Source organism: Pyrus communis, chromosome 16 (assembly GCF_041283825.1).
Source record: "Pyrus communis isolate YQ-2024b chromosome 16, ASM4128382v1, whole genome shotgun sequence".
In the NCBI taxonomy this organism is placed as follows: domain Eukaryota; kingdom Viridiplantae; phylum Streptophyta; class Magnoliopsida; order Rosales; family Rosaceae; genus Pyrus; species Pyrus communis.
Window position 1 is genome coordinate 3462858 of NC_142580.1, and position 17627 is coordinate 3480484.

At 36.7% G+C, this 17627-nt stretch overlaps 1 protein-coding gene across 1 annotated transcript; it reads right to left on the reverse strand.

Moving 5' to 3' along the window:
* Positions 1-6729: 6729 nt before the first annotated feature.
* On the reverse strand, positions 6730-10207 carry LOC137731106 (putative 6-phosphogluconolactonase 1). Its single transcript, XM_068470187.2, has 4 exons — positions 10065-10207; positions 9352-9543; positions 9132-9267; positions 6730-7622 (listed from the first exon to the last, which is right to left on the reverse strand). The coding sequence occupies exons 1-4, from the start codon at positions 10184-10186 to the stop codon at positions 7128-7130; spliced, it is 945 nt and encodes a 314-aa protein (XP_068326288.2). The 5' UTR covers positions 10187-10207; the 3' UTR covers positions 6730-7127.
* Between the last annotated feature and the right edge of the window lie 7420 nt (positions 10208-17627).

Here is a 17627-nt window from a genome sequence, read left to right on the forward strand (position 1 = left end):
TTATAAATAAATAAAATACTAATATTTTATTGTCTATTGCCAGGGCTATTGAAGTGTAACAGTGGAGATGCAAATTCTATTGCCAGGGCTATTTACTGTTCATTAAGGGCAGTTACTGTTCATTAGGTGGATTGAATAGTGCATTGCCAGGGGGAGGGCTCCAACGCTGGAGTTGCTCTAATGATGCATGCAAACGTTGAGTTCGAATCACAGCATTAAGAGATTGCAATGATCTGAGAAAGCACGAAGCTAACAATTATATACGATAGAAAGAGCTTTACTCGGTGGCAGGGGTGGCGGCAGTTCTACTCGTCGGTTTCGTCGAATTTGGAACCTGACAGGCGGCAGCGAGGGGCGGGTGGCAGTGCCGACGATGTTAAGATTTGTTTAGGGTTATTTATTTATGTTTCAATAAATAATGAGTTATCCTGTTCTATAGCAAGTCTGTTGAGGAAGTAGTTTAGTAAGTACATCCCTTTTCTTTAGGAGTACTCCAAAAGTCGAGATGTGTTGTGAGTCATAGAAATTAGGGGTGAGCACGGGCTGAGTCGAGTTAAGCCTAAATTTGAAAGAATTGGACCGGATTCGTTTAAAAATGCAACGGGCCGATTAATGGATTTTGATTTTGAAATCGGAACTAACCCGGCTCTTGTGAAACGGGCTTATTTGGGCTTATTCTTATGGATACACGGGTCCATTTTTTTTTCCCTTTCTCTAGGTCAGAACAGATTATCAGGTTGGTCTTCGGGCTAGAAGTGCACCGGTTCATCCGAAAGCTTTTTCCCAATGACTTTTGAACGCAGAGATTCCCTCCCCAACACTTGAATCAACACTATCACAAGTCAGCTCAGAATTTGGGTGTAAGCTCATAATCCAGATGGTATAAGGTCCAAAACAGAAATGGAATATCACACTCTTACACCAGTGACTGTAAGCTCATAATCCAGGAGGTGTTTGGACTAATAGATAAAATTACAAGTGAGTCAGGTGGCTTTAGTTTTGTCTCACCAATTTTGTGTGTGATGGATAACATTTATAATCAAAGCTCAAGATTGCTTCCAACTGAATCGAGATTCTCTTCGGATCTCTGTGTCTATAGCTGAATAATCACATATCATAACATCAGGTGATTCAGACCACTCACGTTTAATCTTGTCATCCTCATTAGGCCATTGCATTGGCTTACCTCACATAAACCAAAGTCCGGACCGGATCTCTCCTTCCCTTCAACAGCCTGAATCACATGATCTTTAGGTTCTAGACACTAGTTCCTTCCAACTATCTTATAGCATTTTCTCTTATTACGCACCAACTGAATCTTAAAACATGCAAATGCATTTTTCAATCAAAATGTGAGATTTTATTACAATACTTAACGTGTATTTATTACTATCACTATCTCAACAGTTTAAGATGGTAATTATATTTAACTTCTCCCAACTAAACACAGCCACCAGTTTTCTCTCCTCTCTAACCTTTCCTTCTCTCTGCCTTTAAGAAAAAAGAAACCCCCCAGCTGCTGATCCTTGCTTCGGCTTGGGGTTGGCGGCAACATGACTTCCCCCACTTTCTAGCCTTTCTTTCCTTTTTCTCTTCCTTCTCCACCATCTGCATCTTCCCTCTTCCCCTTCTTTCCTCCAACCTTCCCAACTTTTTCTAGCTCTTCTTCCCTCTATCCCATCCATATCCCATCTCTACATCTTCTTTTTTCCTATACTTTCCTTCTTCCTTCCTTCCTCCTTCCTTCATTCCACTCAAAAGTTTTTTATTTTCCCTTTTTTTTCTTTTGGTCTTTGTTTTGGCTTCCCTTGAGCTTCGTTCTATGAACTCTATTTCAATTCCCATGAACTGGTCTCAAATCTAGACCTTCATGGCCCTCTCCTGCCCTGGTGCAACTTTTCGTCACGCGTCCTCAACCATCGGCCTCTGCTACTCGGCCTGTGTGCTTCTTCTCAGGTGTTAGGTGGCTGTCAAAGTGCTTTTAGCACTATCTGGTAGGATTATGGGAATGCTTCTTACGCGGGTGGCTTGCTCACCCCTATTTTCTTGTGATCTATTTCTTTAGTCGGTTCGTTCTCTTGGTGGTGGTGGCGGCTTGCGATGGAGGCGCATCTCGTGGCTGCGGGTTCCGTTCCAGTCTTAGGGTTATTTTGTTGTTGTTCAACTGGTTACTTTTAGGCCTATCTTTTGTATTTTCTTTTTGGGTAAATGACAAAAAACTACCTCAACTATTGGTGTCATGACACTTTGATCTCATTTTTTAAATTGACAATATCATACCTCATCTTACGAATTTGTGATAATGTCAGACCTCCATCGGTTTTTCTGTTAATTTCTCTATTAAATGTTGACGTGGCTAGAGATGGGGTCCACTCACTAATCCAACTGGTTTAAAAAATAATTAAATATATTTTTAATAATTAAATATTAAAAAATTAAGAATAAAAAAGGGTAAAGTACAAAAAACTACCTCAACTATTGGTGTCCCGACACTTTCATACCTCATCTTTTAAAATTGACAATGTCATACCTCATCTTACAAATTTGTGCCAATGTTATACCTTCTGTTAGCTTGGCATGAATTTCTCAGTTAAATGCTAACGTGGCATGATTCAGGGCCCACTTTCTATTAAAAAAATTAATAAAATACTATTAAAAACTAAAAAAAAATTATTTAATAATTTTTAAATATTAAAATAATAAAAAAAAAGTTAAAAAAAAAAAAACCTTCATCCTCCCCCCCCCTCCCCGGCATCCTTCTTTCTTCTCCCTCATCCCCCCCACCCCCTGCTGCAACCCTGCAACCTAGAAAACAAAGGAAGAAAATAAAAAAAATAAAAAAAAACTTTATCCCTTCCCACCCTCACCACCCCCCCCCCCCCCGGCGTCCTTCTTTCTTCTCCCCCATCCTCCTCCACCCCCTCTTCTCCCCTACCCGAGCCCTTACTGCAACCCTTAAAAAAAAAAAAAAAAAAAAAAAAAATCCCAGTTCTTCTTCCCCTCACATCCACCCTCCGCACCCATCCTTACACCCACCCAACCTCGCACCCACCCCTCGCGGAATCAGCGAACGGGATCTGGGTTTTTTTTTTCTTCTTCTTCCTCCTCCTTCTTTTGCTTTCTGGTTTGGCAGGGGGTTGGATTTGTTTTTTTTGGGGGGGGGGGGATGAACTGGGCTTGTTTTTTTTGGGGGGAGGGACGAACTGGGTTGGGTTTGTTTTTTTTCTCTTCTTCTTCTTCTTCTTCTCCTCCTTCCTTCCTTCCTTTTTCTTCTTCTTCTTCTTCTTCTTCGGGGGGTTGAGGCAAAAATTTATTTATTTATTTTTGGTTGAATCATGCAGGGAAGAAGAAGATGGGGAGAGAGAAAAGGAGGAAGGGGGTGGATGGGAAGGTTTTGATTTTTTTGATTTTTTTTTTTGTTTCAACTTTTTTTTATTATTTTAATATTTAAAAATATTAAATGATTTTTTTTAATAGAAAGTGGGATCTGGATTAAGCCACGTCAGCATTTAACTGATAAATTAACGGCAGGCTAACGGAAGGTATAACATTGGCACAAATTCGTAAGATGAGGTATGACATTGTCAATTTTAAAAGATAAGGTATGAAAGTATCATGACACCAATAGTTGAGATAGTTTTTTGTACTTTACCCAATAAAAAAAACAAAAAAAATTAAAAATGGCCTATGGGTGCGAGCCTCCCCTTTCCTCTACCTGCACCAACCTTCTTCTTCTTTTCGACAACCACCAAACTCTTCCCCATCCCCCCAACCTTTCCTAATCCACCCCCATCTCCCACCTCTTCCCTTCCCCTACCTCTTCCCTTCCCCTACCTCTTCCCATCCCTTTCAAACCCAAACCCAAACCCTAATTCTCCATTTTCAAACAGAAAACCCCAACCTTCCCCACCCGATGCGAGAAGAGAGTTATCCCTGGCGAAGAGGTGGCCGGGAGGTGCCACGGGAGCGTCCATGCAACAAGCCTAGAAAACATGTTTGTAAGCACCGAAAACTTTGCCATTGAAACTGTGACATCCTACATCGCCCATGGGAGTGATCCTTAAATGTATATTCTCATCCCTATCTAGCACGAGGCCTTTTGGGAGCTCACTGGCTTCGGGTTCCGTAGGAACTCCGAAGTTAAGCGAGAAGGGGGCTAGAGCAATCCCATGATGGGTGACCCACTGGGAAGTTGCTCGTGAGTTCCCAAAAACAAAACCGTTAGGGAATGGTAAGCCCAAAGCGGACAATATCGTGCTACAGTGGTGGAGTGGGCCCGGGAAGTGATCCGCCCCGGGCTGGGATGTGACAATTGGAATCAGAGCCAATCCCTGGCCGGAAATGTGCCGACGAAGACGTTGGGCCCCTAAGGGAAGTGGATTGTGACATCCCACATCGCCCAAGGGAGTGATCCTTAAATGTATATTCCCATCCCTATCTAGCACGAGGCCTTTTGGGAGCTCACTGGCTTCGGGTTCCGTAGGAACTCCGAAGTTAAGCGAGAAGGGGGCTAGAGCAATCCCATGATGGGTGACCCACTGGGAAGTTGCTCGTGAGTTCCCAAAAACAAAACCGTGAGGGAATGGTAAGCCCAAAGCGGACAATATCATGCTACGGTGGTGGAGCGGGCCCGGGAAGTGATCCGCCCCGGGCCTGGATGTGACAGAAACTCGGTCTTGGCATTTGCCGGAGGGTTGCGCAGCAATTATTTTGGAGTATTTGGACCCATCAGAGATTTATAAATTGGCAAAGCTGAATCGGGCGTTTCGCGGCGATGATTCTGAGTTTTGTTTCTTCTTTTCTATTTGGGTGCCGAGAAAGTGTGGGAAAATTGGGAAAGTTAGATTCTTTGAATTGAATTGTATCATTGTGGTGTGGGTTTGATTGGTTTCTATGTTTTCTCATTTATCGAATTTCGTTTTCAATTTTTGTTTAGCCCAACCTTGGGAAGGAGGTGGAGATAAAGGAAGAGATGGCGGCGGTGGGGTGGTGAAGGAAGGTTGGGGGGGGATGGGTGGGAAGGGTGGGAAGAGTTTCTGGGTTTTGGGGATGCAGGTGTCCAGAGAGAAAGAAGAGAGAGATGCGAGAGAGAGTGTGAATCCTACAATTTTATATAAAAAATAAATTTATTTTTAATTTTATAATATTTAATTATTTTTTAATCCAGTTGGATTAGTGAGTGGACCCTGTTTCTAGTCACGTCAGCACTGAACAGAAAAATTAACAGAAAAACTGACGGAAGTCTGATATTGTCACAAATTCTTAAGTTGAGATATGACATTGTCATTTTTAAAAGATTAGGTATGAAAGTATCGTTTGATCCATAGTTGAGGTAATTTTGTGTAATTTTTGTTGTTGTTGGGCTTGTATTTAGGTAGTGGACTACCCTTTGGGCTCTCTTTTTCCTTGTACTTACCTTTTTTTTAATGAAAGTAAATTAGTTTGACAAAAAAAAAAAAAAAAAAAAACAGTAATTATATTTATACATGTAAGTATTGAAGTCAGTTCCAAAATGTGAACAGGGTTATCAGAATTTAAAGGACATTGAAAACATTTGCCTTGCTTGTTTAATTATTGTGTTTTTACTTTTTAGTCACTAATGTAATATTTTAAGGACATTGAGAAAAATTTTGAACCATCTTAATCTTATCCAACTATAGTGAATGATTCCCACACGCTTCAATGTCTCTATATAGAAAAAGATTGGATATGCCAGGTCGTTTTCATGTTATTAATTAGGAGTGGTTGAGCGGTAGGTGAACAAGAGTACGATATCAAAACTTTTTAGGCCTTTTTTGGTAGACCGAGTGAGATTGAGCTTTAGGACATGATTAGATTGAAAGGAACATATAAATCAAGATTTCTAACTCATGTGTTAGGACATGTTAGATAACACACTTTATTGTGGATTCATAATCCATCATATACTGTCTATCTTACATTTCAACACAACAAACAACAGACTGAATTGAAGTATATTTTAATTTTAATTGGTCACAATTTATCCCAACTAACTCAACAAACAGAGATGCGGTGTTGATGACAATGATTTTCTTAGACGCGGTGTCTAGGAGATCGAGAATGTATTTAAACTAGCTTGGTCTTTGAACGTATGAAATTGTTTAGTGTACTTAGCACACTGAACGATACACCAGGTGAGACTCATAATTTAAGTATTAAAAAACTCAGGAGGTGGTAACCCACACGTATAACCAAATTTTGCTTAGTCTCACCCACCTATATTCTCAACCCACCAATCATTACATGTTTCCACATAACCAGCCGAATTCCAGAAAAGGTTAAACTTTTTCCTTTGGAGAACTTAGTTGGTGAACTGATCTGAACGCAGATCTTGAGCTTCAATTTTTAAAGCAAGAAAACCTCCTTTGACCTTGTGCATTTCCTTTGTGTTCAAGATTAAGATGAGCTTAAGAGTAACTAAAAGCAATATAATCATTGGTGTGGGACCCTATTTTAAAGAAATTGATAATAATAAAATGCATCTTATGGTCCAATTTCATATTAAAATCACACTTCACCTTCTTACTCCGATTTCAAGTAAGGAATCGGTCAATAACCACTTCGTTTTCATTGTTTTTAAAACCGAAAACCAAAAAGCTGATATTTTTTCAAACTTTGGCTTGGTTTTAACGTTTTTTTTTAACTTAAAAACAGCTAATAAACAAGTTTTCAGTTTTCAAAAAAATGAAAAACTAAAAATTGAAACGGTTATCATCAGACCCTAAACATGTCATATTTTCTTTTGTCACAAAAGATATTGAGGGAGGACAAACAACCTCAAATGTAATGATAAACGCTTTTAACTACTAAATGGAAACCATCCATGAGAAAAACATCATCCAACGTTTGAGTCTTTCCAATTAGCAAAGTAAAACCAGAAAAATGACTTTTGAATTAAAGTCCCCAAATTTATTGACCTGTTCTTATAAAAGGATTATCACACTTCTCCAAACCCCACTAAACGAGAGAGGAAGGCAAGGCAAAACAGGGGAAATTAACCCAAAAGCTTGAACAAAAGGTGACTAATGGCGAAAGTGATCGAATCACAGGCATCGAATCCTTCCGGTAAATGCAAAACATACACTTAGACACGAAGGGATTCGATCCTATGCGGAGACTTGAGTACCGTCATCAAGTTTTGAGGCAGCTGCCTTGTCCAAAAACCACACCAACTTCCCTTTCAGTGGCTGGACAATTGCAGCCGGCACTGGAGGGAGGTCAGATCCCATGTCGTCGACTGCCATGTGCGCAGCCTCTGCTTTGCTGTCACCTGTTGCGACTATCGCCACATTGGATGCCGAGTTGATGACTGGCAGAGTGAACGTGATTCTCTCGGGTGGAGGTTTGGGGGAGTCAGTTATAAAAGTTACCCATTCATCTTTCTTCTCCAGCACCGAGTGGTTAGGGAATAGTGAGGCGACGTGCCCATCAGGACCCATTCCCAGGAGGATTAGGTCAAACTTGGGGCAGTCACTTATATCAGACACGCTGATCACACGAGATTTCACTAACTGGCGAATGACAAACTCATAGTCATCAGCAGCCTCCTCTGCTGACACTGAATCATTAATAGAATGCACATGACTGGGAATTATAGGTACCTGCAAACATGAAATAAAAATGAGCATGGGAAAACCGAATACAGATGGGCGATGAAAGCTTTCAGTTCCAATATACTAACAAATGGATATTAATGTGTTTCCGAAACTTTGGGAAAATACATGAACACAAAGTGAATGACGACATTCAATCACATTCACCGGCAACAAGATTGTCATAAGTTTGAGTGCTTCTCTAATACTAAAATGATACTACGTGCACAAACTAGCATATTTTACATTCAGTAAGAGTCCCGATAGCCATGAACGAAAAATCTATAGCTTGATTAACTAATTGCTGATTGCATATTAGAAGATCTTCATGCTGTTGTGAAGAGATGTTCATGAGATAGCCATATGTGAAGTCAACAAGTGAGTAATAGTTTGTCCAATACCAGTTGAAATAGAAAAAAATCATTACTGCCAATGGCGGAACTCATCACATCATGTAATTAAAATATGGAAAATCATGAAAAATAGAAGATCATAACTCAAAGAGGAACAAAAAAACATACATCTCAGTAAATACTTTGTTTAAAAGGAAAGTTCACTGAAGTGGCTATGAGATAGGTTCATGGTGTTTAAGATGCAATAAATGACGGAGAAACAACCAACATAATCTGCAGCAGTGATCCTCCTTTTACTAAAAGCCAACTTTATCCGCAAGAATTGTTAAAGTTGAACATGTGCACCAGAAGATGGCTGCAATATATAAGGTGGTTCCGATGATGACACAGAAACTTAGCGAAACTACAGAAATCAGCAACAGCTAGTAAATTTCTTATACAAGAAACTTGACTATTTAGGGGGTGTATTAAATTGGGAATTTGAGAGATTTTAATGGATTTTTACGGAGTTTTAGAGATTCTATGTAAAATTTTGATTCAATTCCCTCGAAATCTCATGGGAAGAGGCGAGATTTGTGGATGCTTAAAATACACTACAAAATCTGTCTAATTCCTTCTAATTCCTCAATTTTTCCAAATTCTCTAAATTCTAATTCTAATTGAATACACCTGGAATTCTATAAACTTCTTTAAAATTCTAATTGAATACATCCGGATTTCTAAGAATTTTAATAAACTATCTTAAAATCCTGATTGAATACGCATTGAATTTCAGAGAATCACTTAAATCCTAATCGAATACCCCTAGATTCATTAAAAGAATTAAAATCCCTCAAAATCTCAATTGAATACACCCCCCTTAATATGATAAGCAGTTTAGATCCAGTACACAATTGTCGCGTACTAAATCACAGTCACCTCGTCGTCATGTAAAGAGGTAAAACACAGAACGGATCAAAATAATAATGCTAATATCTATCCTTTTATTCGAAGTTCATCCTGTCATTTGGCTTTCCGAAAGAGAGAAAGACCGGAAGAAGAAAGCATCATGCTCAAAGCAAGACAAGCAATCTCTATTACATTTCTTTGACTCAATTACTTCAAGAACAAAATACAGCCTGCACAGTCTGAGAGGGTAAAAAAGACGGAAGAATATCATACAAACCTTGGACAAAAGGCGATCTTTCGCAAGCTTGTAGTTGCTATCGACATGACTTTTCGCCACAACACGCTCGTCTGCCCAAAATATATACCATTTGGCCCAATCTACAGTCTTGTTATAAGGAGCTTCACACAGTTTCCTGTTTTCCCACCATCACAAGTTACGTATTAACACAAAAGTCAAAGCACATGAAAAAGGGGATGTGGAAGGGAAAGCATGATACCCCATTAAGCCAATGAGAGAACCACCAGATAATGCAATTGCAAAGACGCCGCGCTCCTTCACGGATGCCTCTGATAGCTCAGCAATGTAGTCTGCCAAATCAGTGCTCAGCTCATCCAAACTTTCATGAATCCTCAACTCTCTATCTTTTCGAACCCCGGAAATTGCCATGCTTCCAACAAGTTCAACACCACTATTTCCACACAAAAAAAAAAAGATCAAATTTAGAAGGAAAAAAAAATATAGAGCAAACACAATATTTATTTTTTGGTCAAATAGGAATACGAGGCAAAATTGCAGCTCATGAACTTTGGATAGGGGGTTAAAAATCTGTATCACTCAAATTCTACAAATTCATAATTCCAGCGGATTTTATACAAAATCCGGACTCATCGAACATAATTACTGATTATTAATTAAAAATTAATCACTGTGCTGTTGGAGTCTCTTAATTGAGTTCAATACTGCGATAAAACCAAGGGGTATGCTGATCATAATCCAAAGATCAAAACCCAAGAAATAAAGATACTAATTTTATCATTTTTACAGTAAAAGCAAGCAAACCCAGATCATAAAACAATCAAAACTCAAATCCCATCACAGCAAACAACTCAGAAAACACAAGAAATACAGAATGCCATGCAATCTGAGATTAAGGAAACTGCAGAAAATAGCAGTGCAGAAAGAATAAAGAAAGAAGAAGCAGATGCTTACAGAGGGGGAGGAAGAAGAAGGAAGGAGGAGGGAGAGGTGGCAGAGAAGCAAGAAACTGACGAAGGTGGAAGATGGGAATCTATACCAATTTGTTTATATATAATATATTTATAGTATTTCATCACATTACTCAAAAATTAATTTTACTAATTATTTATAAACAATTAAAAAAAAAAAAAAAAAAGCTGCAGTAGAAGTTGAGAAGGAATAAGGAATTTACCTTCTGGTTTTGCACGTGCATCCAATCATCTGGACAAAACACATACACGAAATCAACTCTCTCTCTTCAAACAAAGTAAACGGATAAAATCACTGACTGAAGATAAAAGGTGAAAAATAAACTCCCTCTACAGATGAAGAGAAAATCCTCTACCCTATATTCTCTGCTAAATGGAAGGAAGAGACAAAACAAAAAAAAAAAAACAAAAAAAAAGGAAACATTAAAAACTTGAGTATAGATATCCGACCACGTTATTTAGAAGGTATCTGTAACAAAGATACATAATTTTTTTGGTAGTCTTACTGATAGTAATTTTGTCTTCAAAAGCTAATAGCCAACATAACATTTTCTCATTGTATTTAAATGAGTGGTATTATCCGCACATCTCTTTACTTTTCACACAATTTTCTTAATTTTTTGGCCATTGGACCGAATGATTGAAGAAAATCAAACAACAAAATTAACAAAAAAAAATGTGTGGAAGGTTAAAAACATGTGTGTAGATAGCACCATCGTATCCAAATATCCAATTATGGTGGTGGGATTTTATCTATGCCAACATTACCAACCTCACCATTTACTCCATGCTAGCACATCATTTTTCCTTAATATGTAATTTCCAAACTATTTTTGGCTTTAAACCCATTGCTAAAACTATTTGAAATAAGAACCATAAATTTGAAATTTCTAATATGAATTAATTTAATAATATCTTTAGAAAGGTTGGTGAAATTTAATTTCTTACTAGTTTGTTTACTAGTAATATCTCTAGTTTTATTTCTACTGTGGCCCAAAGAAAAGGGTTTTATTTCTATCTTCCCCTTCATGAATCATTTTTTTTCTTGATTCATTTTCTGTTTGCCTGCATGACTTTGAATTTCTTCTTGTTTGTCGCTGCAAAAGCAACTATTTGTATACTTTTTATAGAGTATTGAGCATGTCAATCAAATCACACTATTAGATTATCACTTAACTAATAATCCAATTGGTTGAAAACTTTATTAAAAAAAATTCAATTAATTGTATTATAACATTTGATGTATTGAGCCGTATTCCCGACACACTAAAAAAAAATTTCGTACCCATCACCTCCATGATCTTAAATAATGCATTGTGAGAATACATATACGTCCTATTTCTATGGGCACCCACGGTGAGAAAACAAATCAAATCACAGTTGTTGATCAACTATTGGAAATTTGAGAAACCCAACCTAGATCAATGAGGGGTTGTCTTTAACTTGCCGCTCCTTTTCAGAGCTTGAATTCCTTTCACTTCAAAGTGCTCGTGGAAAGCATTTTTATCTTGAAAAAAAAATTAAAGAAGACAGCCTAATCATGTATCTGATTAAGTCATTTTCACAAACACATAAAAATCTACTGTATTTTAATTATACTTAATCTCACGCTAATTTTATCATATGTAAAATATGTCCTGATCAAACAATCTGTAATCATATAAAGATAAAAGCTTTAAGTCATGTTTCATGTTGTTTATACTTTAAGTATCATCATGTTAGCCATCATTGACTCCAATTTTTACTCGGAGTAGGATTTTTTCCCTTCAAATTTCCTCTCCCTCCCTCCTCTCTTACTTTTTTCATTTTCTTTCTTTCTTTCTCTATAAAGAAAATCAACACAAGATATTAACTCATTTTAATCGTGATCATTCAAATAGAAATAGATTAAAAAAAAAAGCGAATTTTGAAACAAAGAAAATCCTACTTTTTTTTTTTTTTCCAACCTCCACCACCACATCCACATAAATTAGTGACACAAAACATACAATGGAAATGATGATACAGATCAAAGAGTGGTTTGGAATCTCTCACACTCAATCAAAAACAGAAAAACAGTGGGAAAAGAAGTTCCCCAAGTAAAATGTGTGTCCTAAAAAACAACAAATCAAAATCAAAGCCCCACCACATCATGACAAATCAAAGACTTCCTTCCTCCGTTTCGAAAGATGATCCTCTTTGTGAGAATTATATGAATTCTCAAATCGTAGTCCTCCAATGTATGATTGAACAGACATGATTTACGGATCTTTAGAATTTTTATAAAAAGAATTTGAAAATGATCATTACAAAGAAAATTCGGAAAAAATCCTCATTACTCTCCTATACCTATATGTGTATATATACCCCAGTAGACAGTAGAGTTTCAGAGAATCTTAGCATTATCAAAGCCTGACACACTGATGGGGTCCTTACAATGTTTACTCCTTTTGGGGAGAAGCAGGCAACCATGAACCATGGCCTTCATGGCTTGGGTGACATCATTCCATTCACCCTCTCTTCAGTCTCTTCCTTCCATTGATTCCCAATTTGAGCCATTTTACCCAACGGGACTCAGACGGATGGGGTACACATCACGGCAGCATCTCGGTTGAATAATATAATCCAAGAGGATCCTCGCCGGATTTAGAAGATCTTCTAATCATATTAGTTCATCGTACATCGTACGGTCTAAAATTATTATAAATTTTTTTATTTAAAATTGAATACAAACAGTACTTGATAAAAAATGACCGTACGATATACGATAAACAGATGTGATTGGAGGATCCGGTCAGATCCTCTCTCTAATATAATGTCTTCTAAAGCATAACTAATGCATAATGGTTTGTTATTGAACTGATACACTGCAATAACGGTATATCTATCTGTATAAATTAATACTTCACCTTAGCACGTATCCTTTCAATTATTAGAAAAATGAAGGCATTTTTGAAAAATTAATACTTTTATGTTTTATTAAATTGTTAATGATGCCTCCGAGTTGATCAAGTTTCATTCCTTAATGGAAAATTAATAATCCTTAATTAGAGTTAATTAGACTTCTTCCATTTTGTACTCCTCCTTGACAATTATTGAACCATTGAATAGGTGTATGACAAAATTGACCATACAACCATTAATTCATCACAAACCATCGATCCATATGTTGCAATCGATCTAAACAAATTATTATAATTTGGTGGTCCTGAAGTAAATCCTCTACATTAAGAGCAATTAGTATCCCCAAACCATTATTTTTGCGTAAATATTGTTTCTCAAAAGCCACTTAGTACTATAGTCTAATAATATTCTTATTTACTTATAACTGAGAGGTCTTTAGTTCGATTCTCGTCAAAGGTAAATTCGAACTAACATTGTGCAGTTTAACCCATTCTTTCAACCCCTTAGATAATTAGTGGTCTAAATTGATCCCACAAGTCTTTTTTAATGTAGTTCAAAATTCTCTATGTTTCTTCGTATGCTATGTTTTTGTATCATATGCCTTGGTTAAAATAGCATGTTGTACAAATTAATTGCCTCAAATATTTCAAAGGGTTTCCAAGTTCACAAGGAACTATACAGGAGAAGAGAGATCCTTTTAGATAAACGGTAAGATAATCTAAATATAGCTTTCCAAAATTGTAAATTTTATCATTTGAAATATTCAAACTTGAGTGCAGAACAAACTCGAAGAAACAAAGTATTTTAAGTGAGTTTAAAATTTTGCAATTTGTCAAAAAGCCAACAGAATACACTTAAATTGGCCGTTGAAATGGTTGATAATTATGAAGTCTATATTTTTCTGAGAAAAATTAAGATGAAGCAGTAACGTGTGGGGATGTAATTGCCTTCACCAAAATTTTGCTTTCCCACCTTTGAAAGTAATATTTCGTATTGCCAAATGGTATCCTTGATTATTATACACCATTAGTAAAATACACCCTTTACACTAATGGTTGAAGACGTGAACTGAAGACTTATAGATGCTTTGGTTGAAATATGCGACTACGAGACAGATGCTCAGGGAAAAAAGGGTAGAGAAAGACCTAGAAACACTTGAAACTTTAAGAAAAGATATGAAGGTTTTTGGAGCTAACGTAAGAAGTGGTGCAAAACCTAGTGCATGGACGTTATAGAATTCATACAGCTGACCTCATATGGTGGGATAAGATTTGGTTGTTGTTGTAGTAGTAGTAAAATACAGCTATTTAATCAGAAAACAAATTAGTAGTCTAACAAGTTGTATATATGTTATTATTATTTATATATTAATCATTGTGTGCAAAATTATTCTAACTTGGAGTTGTTCAAATTTCAACCAAATACGTAGTTAAAATGCTAAAACAATTGGGCAAGATTTAGTGTTGAGCCAAAGCAGCCTCGAACTTGAGCAAACTATACACGCAAACAAAACTATCAGGACGAGATTCAAACTCCGGCGTATAAAGGGAGCAAATTTGCTATAACGAGCATAATTAGGCCCGTGTTTGCATGTTTATGACATTAATTGTTAGATTATGCTTGACACATGTTTGGTCTTAGCTAAGAAAAGAAACCCATCAATCTGAAAATAGTTAGTTTGCCAAATCTCAGTGGTGAACTAAAAAGGGAATTGGTTTATTGTTATATTTAGAAAGACTTTTTCGTTTGAGGATTCTTTGGTTTCATTTTGTTGATTTATTTCAGTGTTTTTGGGCAATTTGTGATTAAGGATAGTTTAGTTTCTCCTACCTTGTACATGTGTTGTCTAATCTGAGATTAAGATCTACCCTCTCTCTCTCTCTCTCTCTCTCTCTCTCTCTCTCTCTCTCTCTCTCTCTACACACACATATACATATATACAGTTATGGTAAATTGGGACCAAGTGGTTTCAGAATTATTTGAAGTTTGGAAAATACACATGTGAAAGTCTTTTAAGAATCCTTCGAATGTTTGGTCTGAATCTCTTTCGTACCACCAAATGTTTGAAGTAATGCATGTTAGGCATATCTCGGCAGGTTGCGTCGAGTGTACTCGACAAGTTCTCTCAATAGCACTTATTAGATTACTTCGACATACGTTGATATGTGCGCAACATGGTTCGGTAAACGACAACAAGTCCATAAAATGTTCGACAAAATATCTCGGTAAATAAAACTTAAATCTTCAACACTAAGACTCTCGATATTCAAATGTTTGATCTGCGATATTATAATATACACGGGATCACTTATTTCCCCACAGATTGGAGGATGGTTACTTGTAGATGGGGATCAGCAGCTGGTTTCAGGTTGAATGGCCATGCTTCTTTGGGTGTTTCAATACGTTAAATTGTGCCACATGCTACGTCGAGTTAACGAACTTTGAACTTTTTCATATTTGTACGTATATAATGCATCCAATCACAACGACCCCTCCATCAATTCGAGAAAAAAATTGCATCTCACGAGTTCATATTCTCTGATTCTCTTTATCTCTTTCTCAATCACATAATAATTAAGTTATGTGAGAAAGAAGTATAAAAGATGTGAACTAATGAGTTACACGAGGAGAGAGAAAAAGTATGAGTTTGGATTTGGACAGTCAAGTTATTGTCCTTCGTCTTTTTGCTCAGTGACAAACTTACGTGATGAGAAAAATAGATATGGAAGGAATATAAATCAGGCATAGTGAAGGATTTTCTCCTTAATGAAGAGCCTCCTCATGTAACCTAACTAGGAATTTGTCAATGAGGAAATTAAAGGGAGGTCTAAATCAGATAATGTAAGGATGGGGGGAGAAAATGAATGAAGATCCTTTCCAATTTCTCTTTGTGAGAATCTCGATGATTCTTCAATCACATTTGTTTATCGTACATCATGCAGTAAAAAATTATTGTAAGTTTTTTTTTATTTAAAATTAAATATAAACAGTACTTGACGAAAACTGACCGCACGATGTACGACAAACGGACGTGAACCCGCTTATTTGCTTTGGGGTCCTCCCAAAATGGACACATGCCCTCTTTTCAATTGACGTATAAGTTTTTTGTACTATTAATATTTTTATTTTATTTTATTTTATTTGTATTTTAAGAAGAGACCAACTGGTGACTAGCTACAACAATTCACTTTTCTAAAGATTGAGAATACTCACATAGGCATTTCACCATCTCCTAACCACCATCGTGTGATTCATCAATATCAAAAATAGAATTCTAGATGTGCTGTATAGAATACGAACCTAAAATTTGTCTCAACTACTGATCATCGAGTGATGAATTATTATTATAAATATTATTAATTTAATGAAATGAGTTCATCATCCTCCGCTGCACTACGCTTCCCACTCAATTTCAATCTTCATCATTTTGAAGGCATATCCCATCTCTTTCCATCTCCAATCACCAAGACTCTCACTGTGGGATTCTAACTTTCAATTGGCTTGTTTTTCACGACGATCTTCCAAGTCGCTCAAATTGCGTTTTAACTTTTCAATATGACAACTCATGATTATTTCAAATACCATCACAATAACATTTCTGTTGCAAAGAATAAGGAGAAACTCTTGTGGTACCTAAGAGATGAAACACAAATCAATCACACTCCCAATTTGTATTTGTAGTTGGTTTAAAATACCGTTGCAATGATATCCTGATCGAATGCTTCATTGTGAACAGAGTGTTTCATTGGGAGACTTTTTCTTGTCCTAAGAATTGAACATGAAATTAAAATCCAACCAAAACCATTGAGGATAGCAACAAAAAACCGACAAGAAGCAACTCCCTCCCTCCTTCCCACAGTATCTATCAAACCTATCCCCACTCTCATTACTCTCCCACAAGTCACAGTGCCTTGTATTCAATTCATGTTGTCAATTTTAACCGTTCAATTCTCTCATTTCTTTCTTGTTTTTCTTCCATCTGCTTTGTGGAAACAGTGACCTTTTTTCTCTCTCCAAAAAGTCCCATGGATTCTTTTCATGTGAGTGCAGTTGCTCACATCACATTCTCCTTAGCCCTTTTCTCAGTGCTACCACACAAGCAATTTTTCAGTAGGACAGTCATGAATTATATCACCTATTCATATTATAAAACGTACATTATTGGCGTTATGAATGTAAATTCTTTTAGATGAATTGAGACGGTATGAGATGCTCTTGATTAAGGGCTCATTCGAAAATGTTTTTAAAATAACTGAAAACACTTTTGAGGAAAATAATTTTGGGAAGAAGCATTAGATGTGTGCTTCTTGTAAAAAACACTGCAAGTGTTATTTCAGGATCCACTTGGATTTTTACTAAGGATTAATTTAAAAAATATTTTCACCAAAAGGGATTTTAGTCACTTTAAAAGCACTTCAAAACGAACCTAACAATTTTGTATCCACCCATTTGGTGAAGTAATCAATTGACACAAAGACGAACTTCCTAGGGCGCCTTGAGAGCGTGAAATCTTAAAATAGAATGTGGGATTGGCTACCATACATGTATTTTTACTTAATGCACGCATTGTCTTAGTGTTAGATAATGAATGTGCTAAGTAGGGAATAATTATTGACATTCCAAACTTTCTATATTTATAAAGAAAAAAAATACACTTACAAGA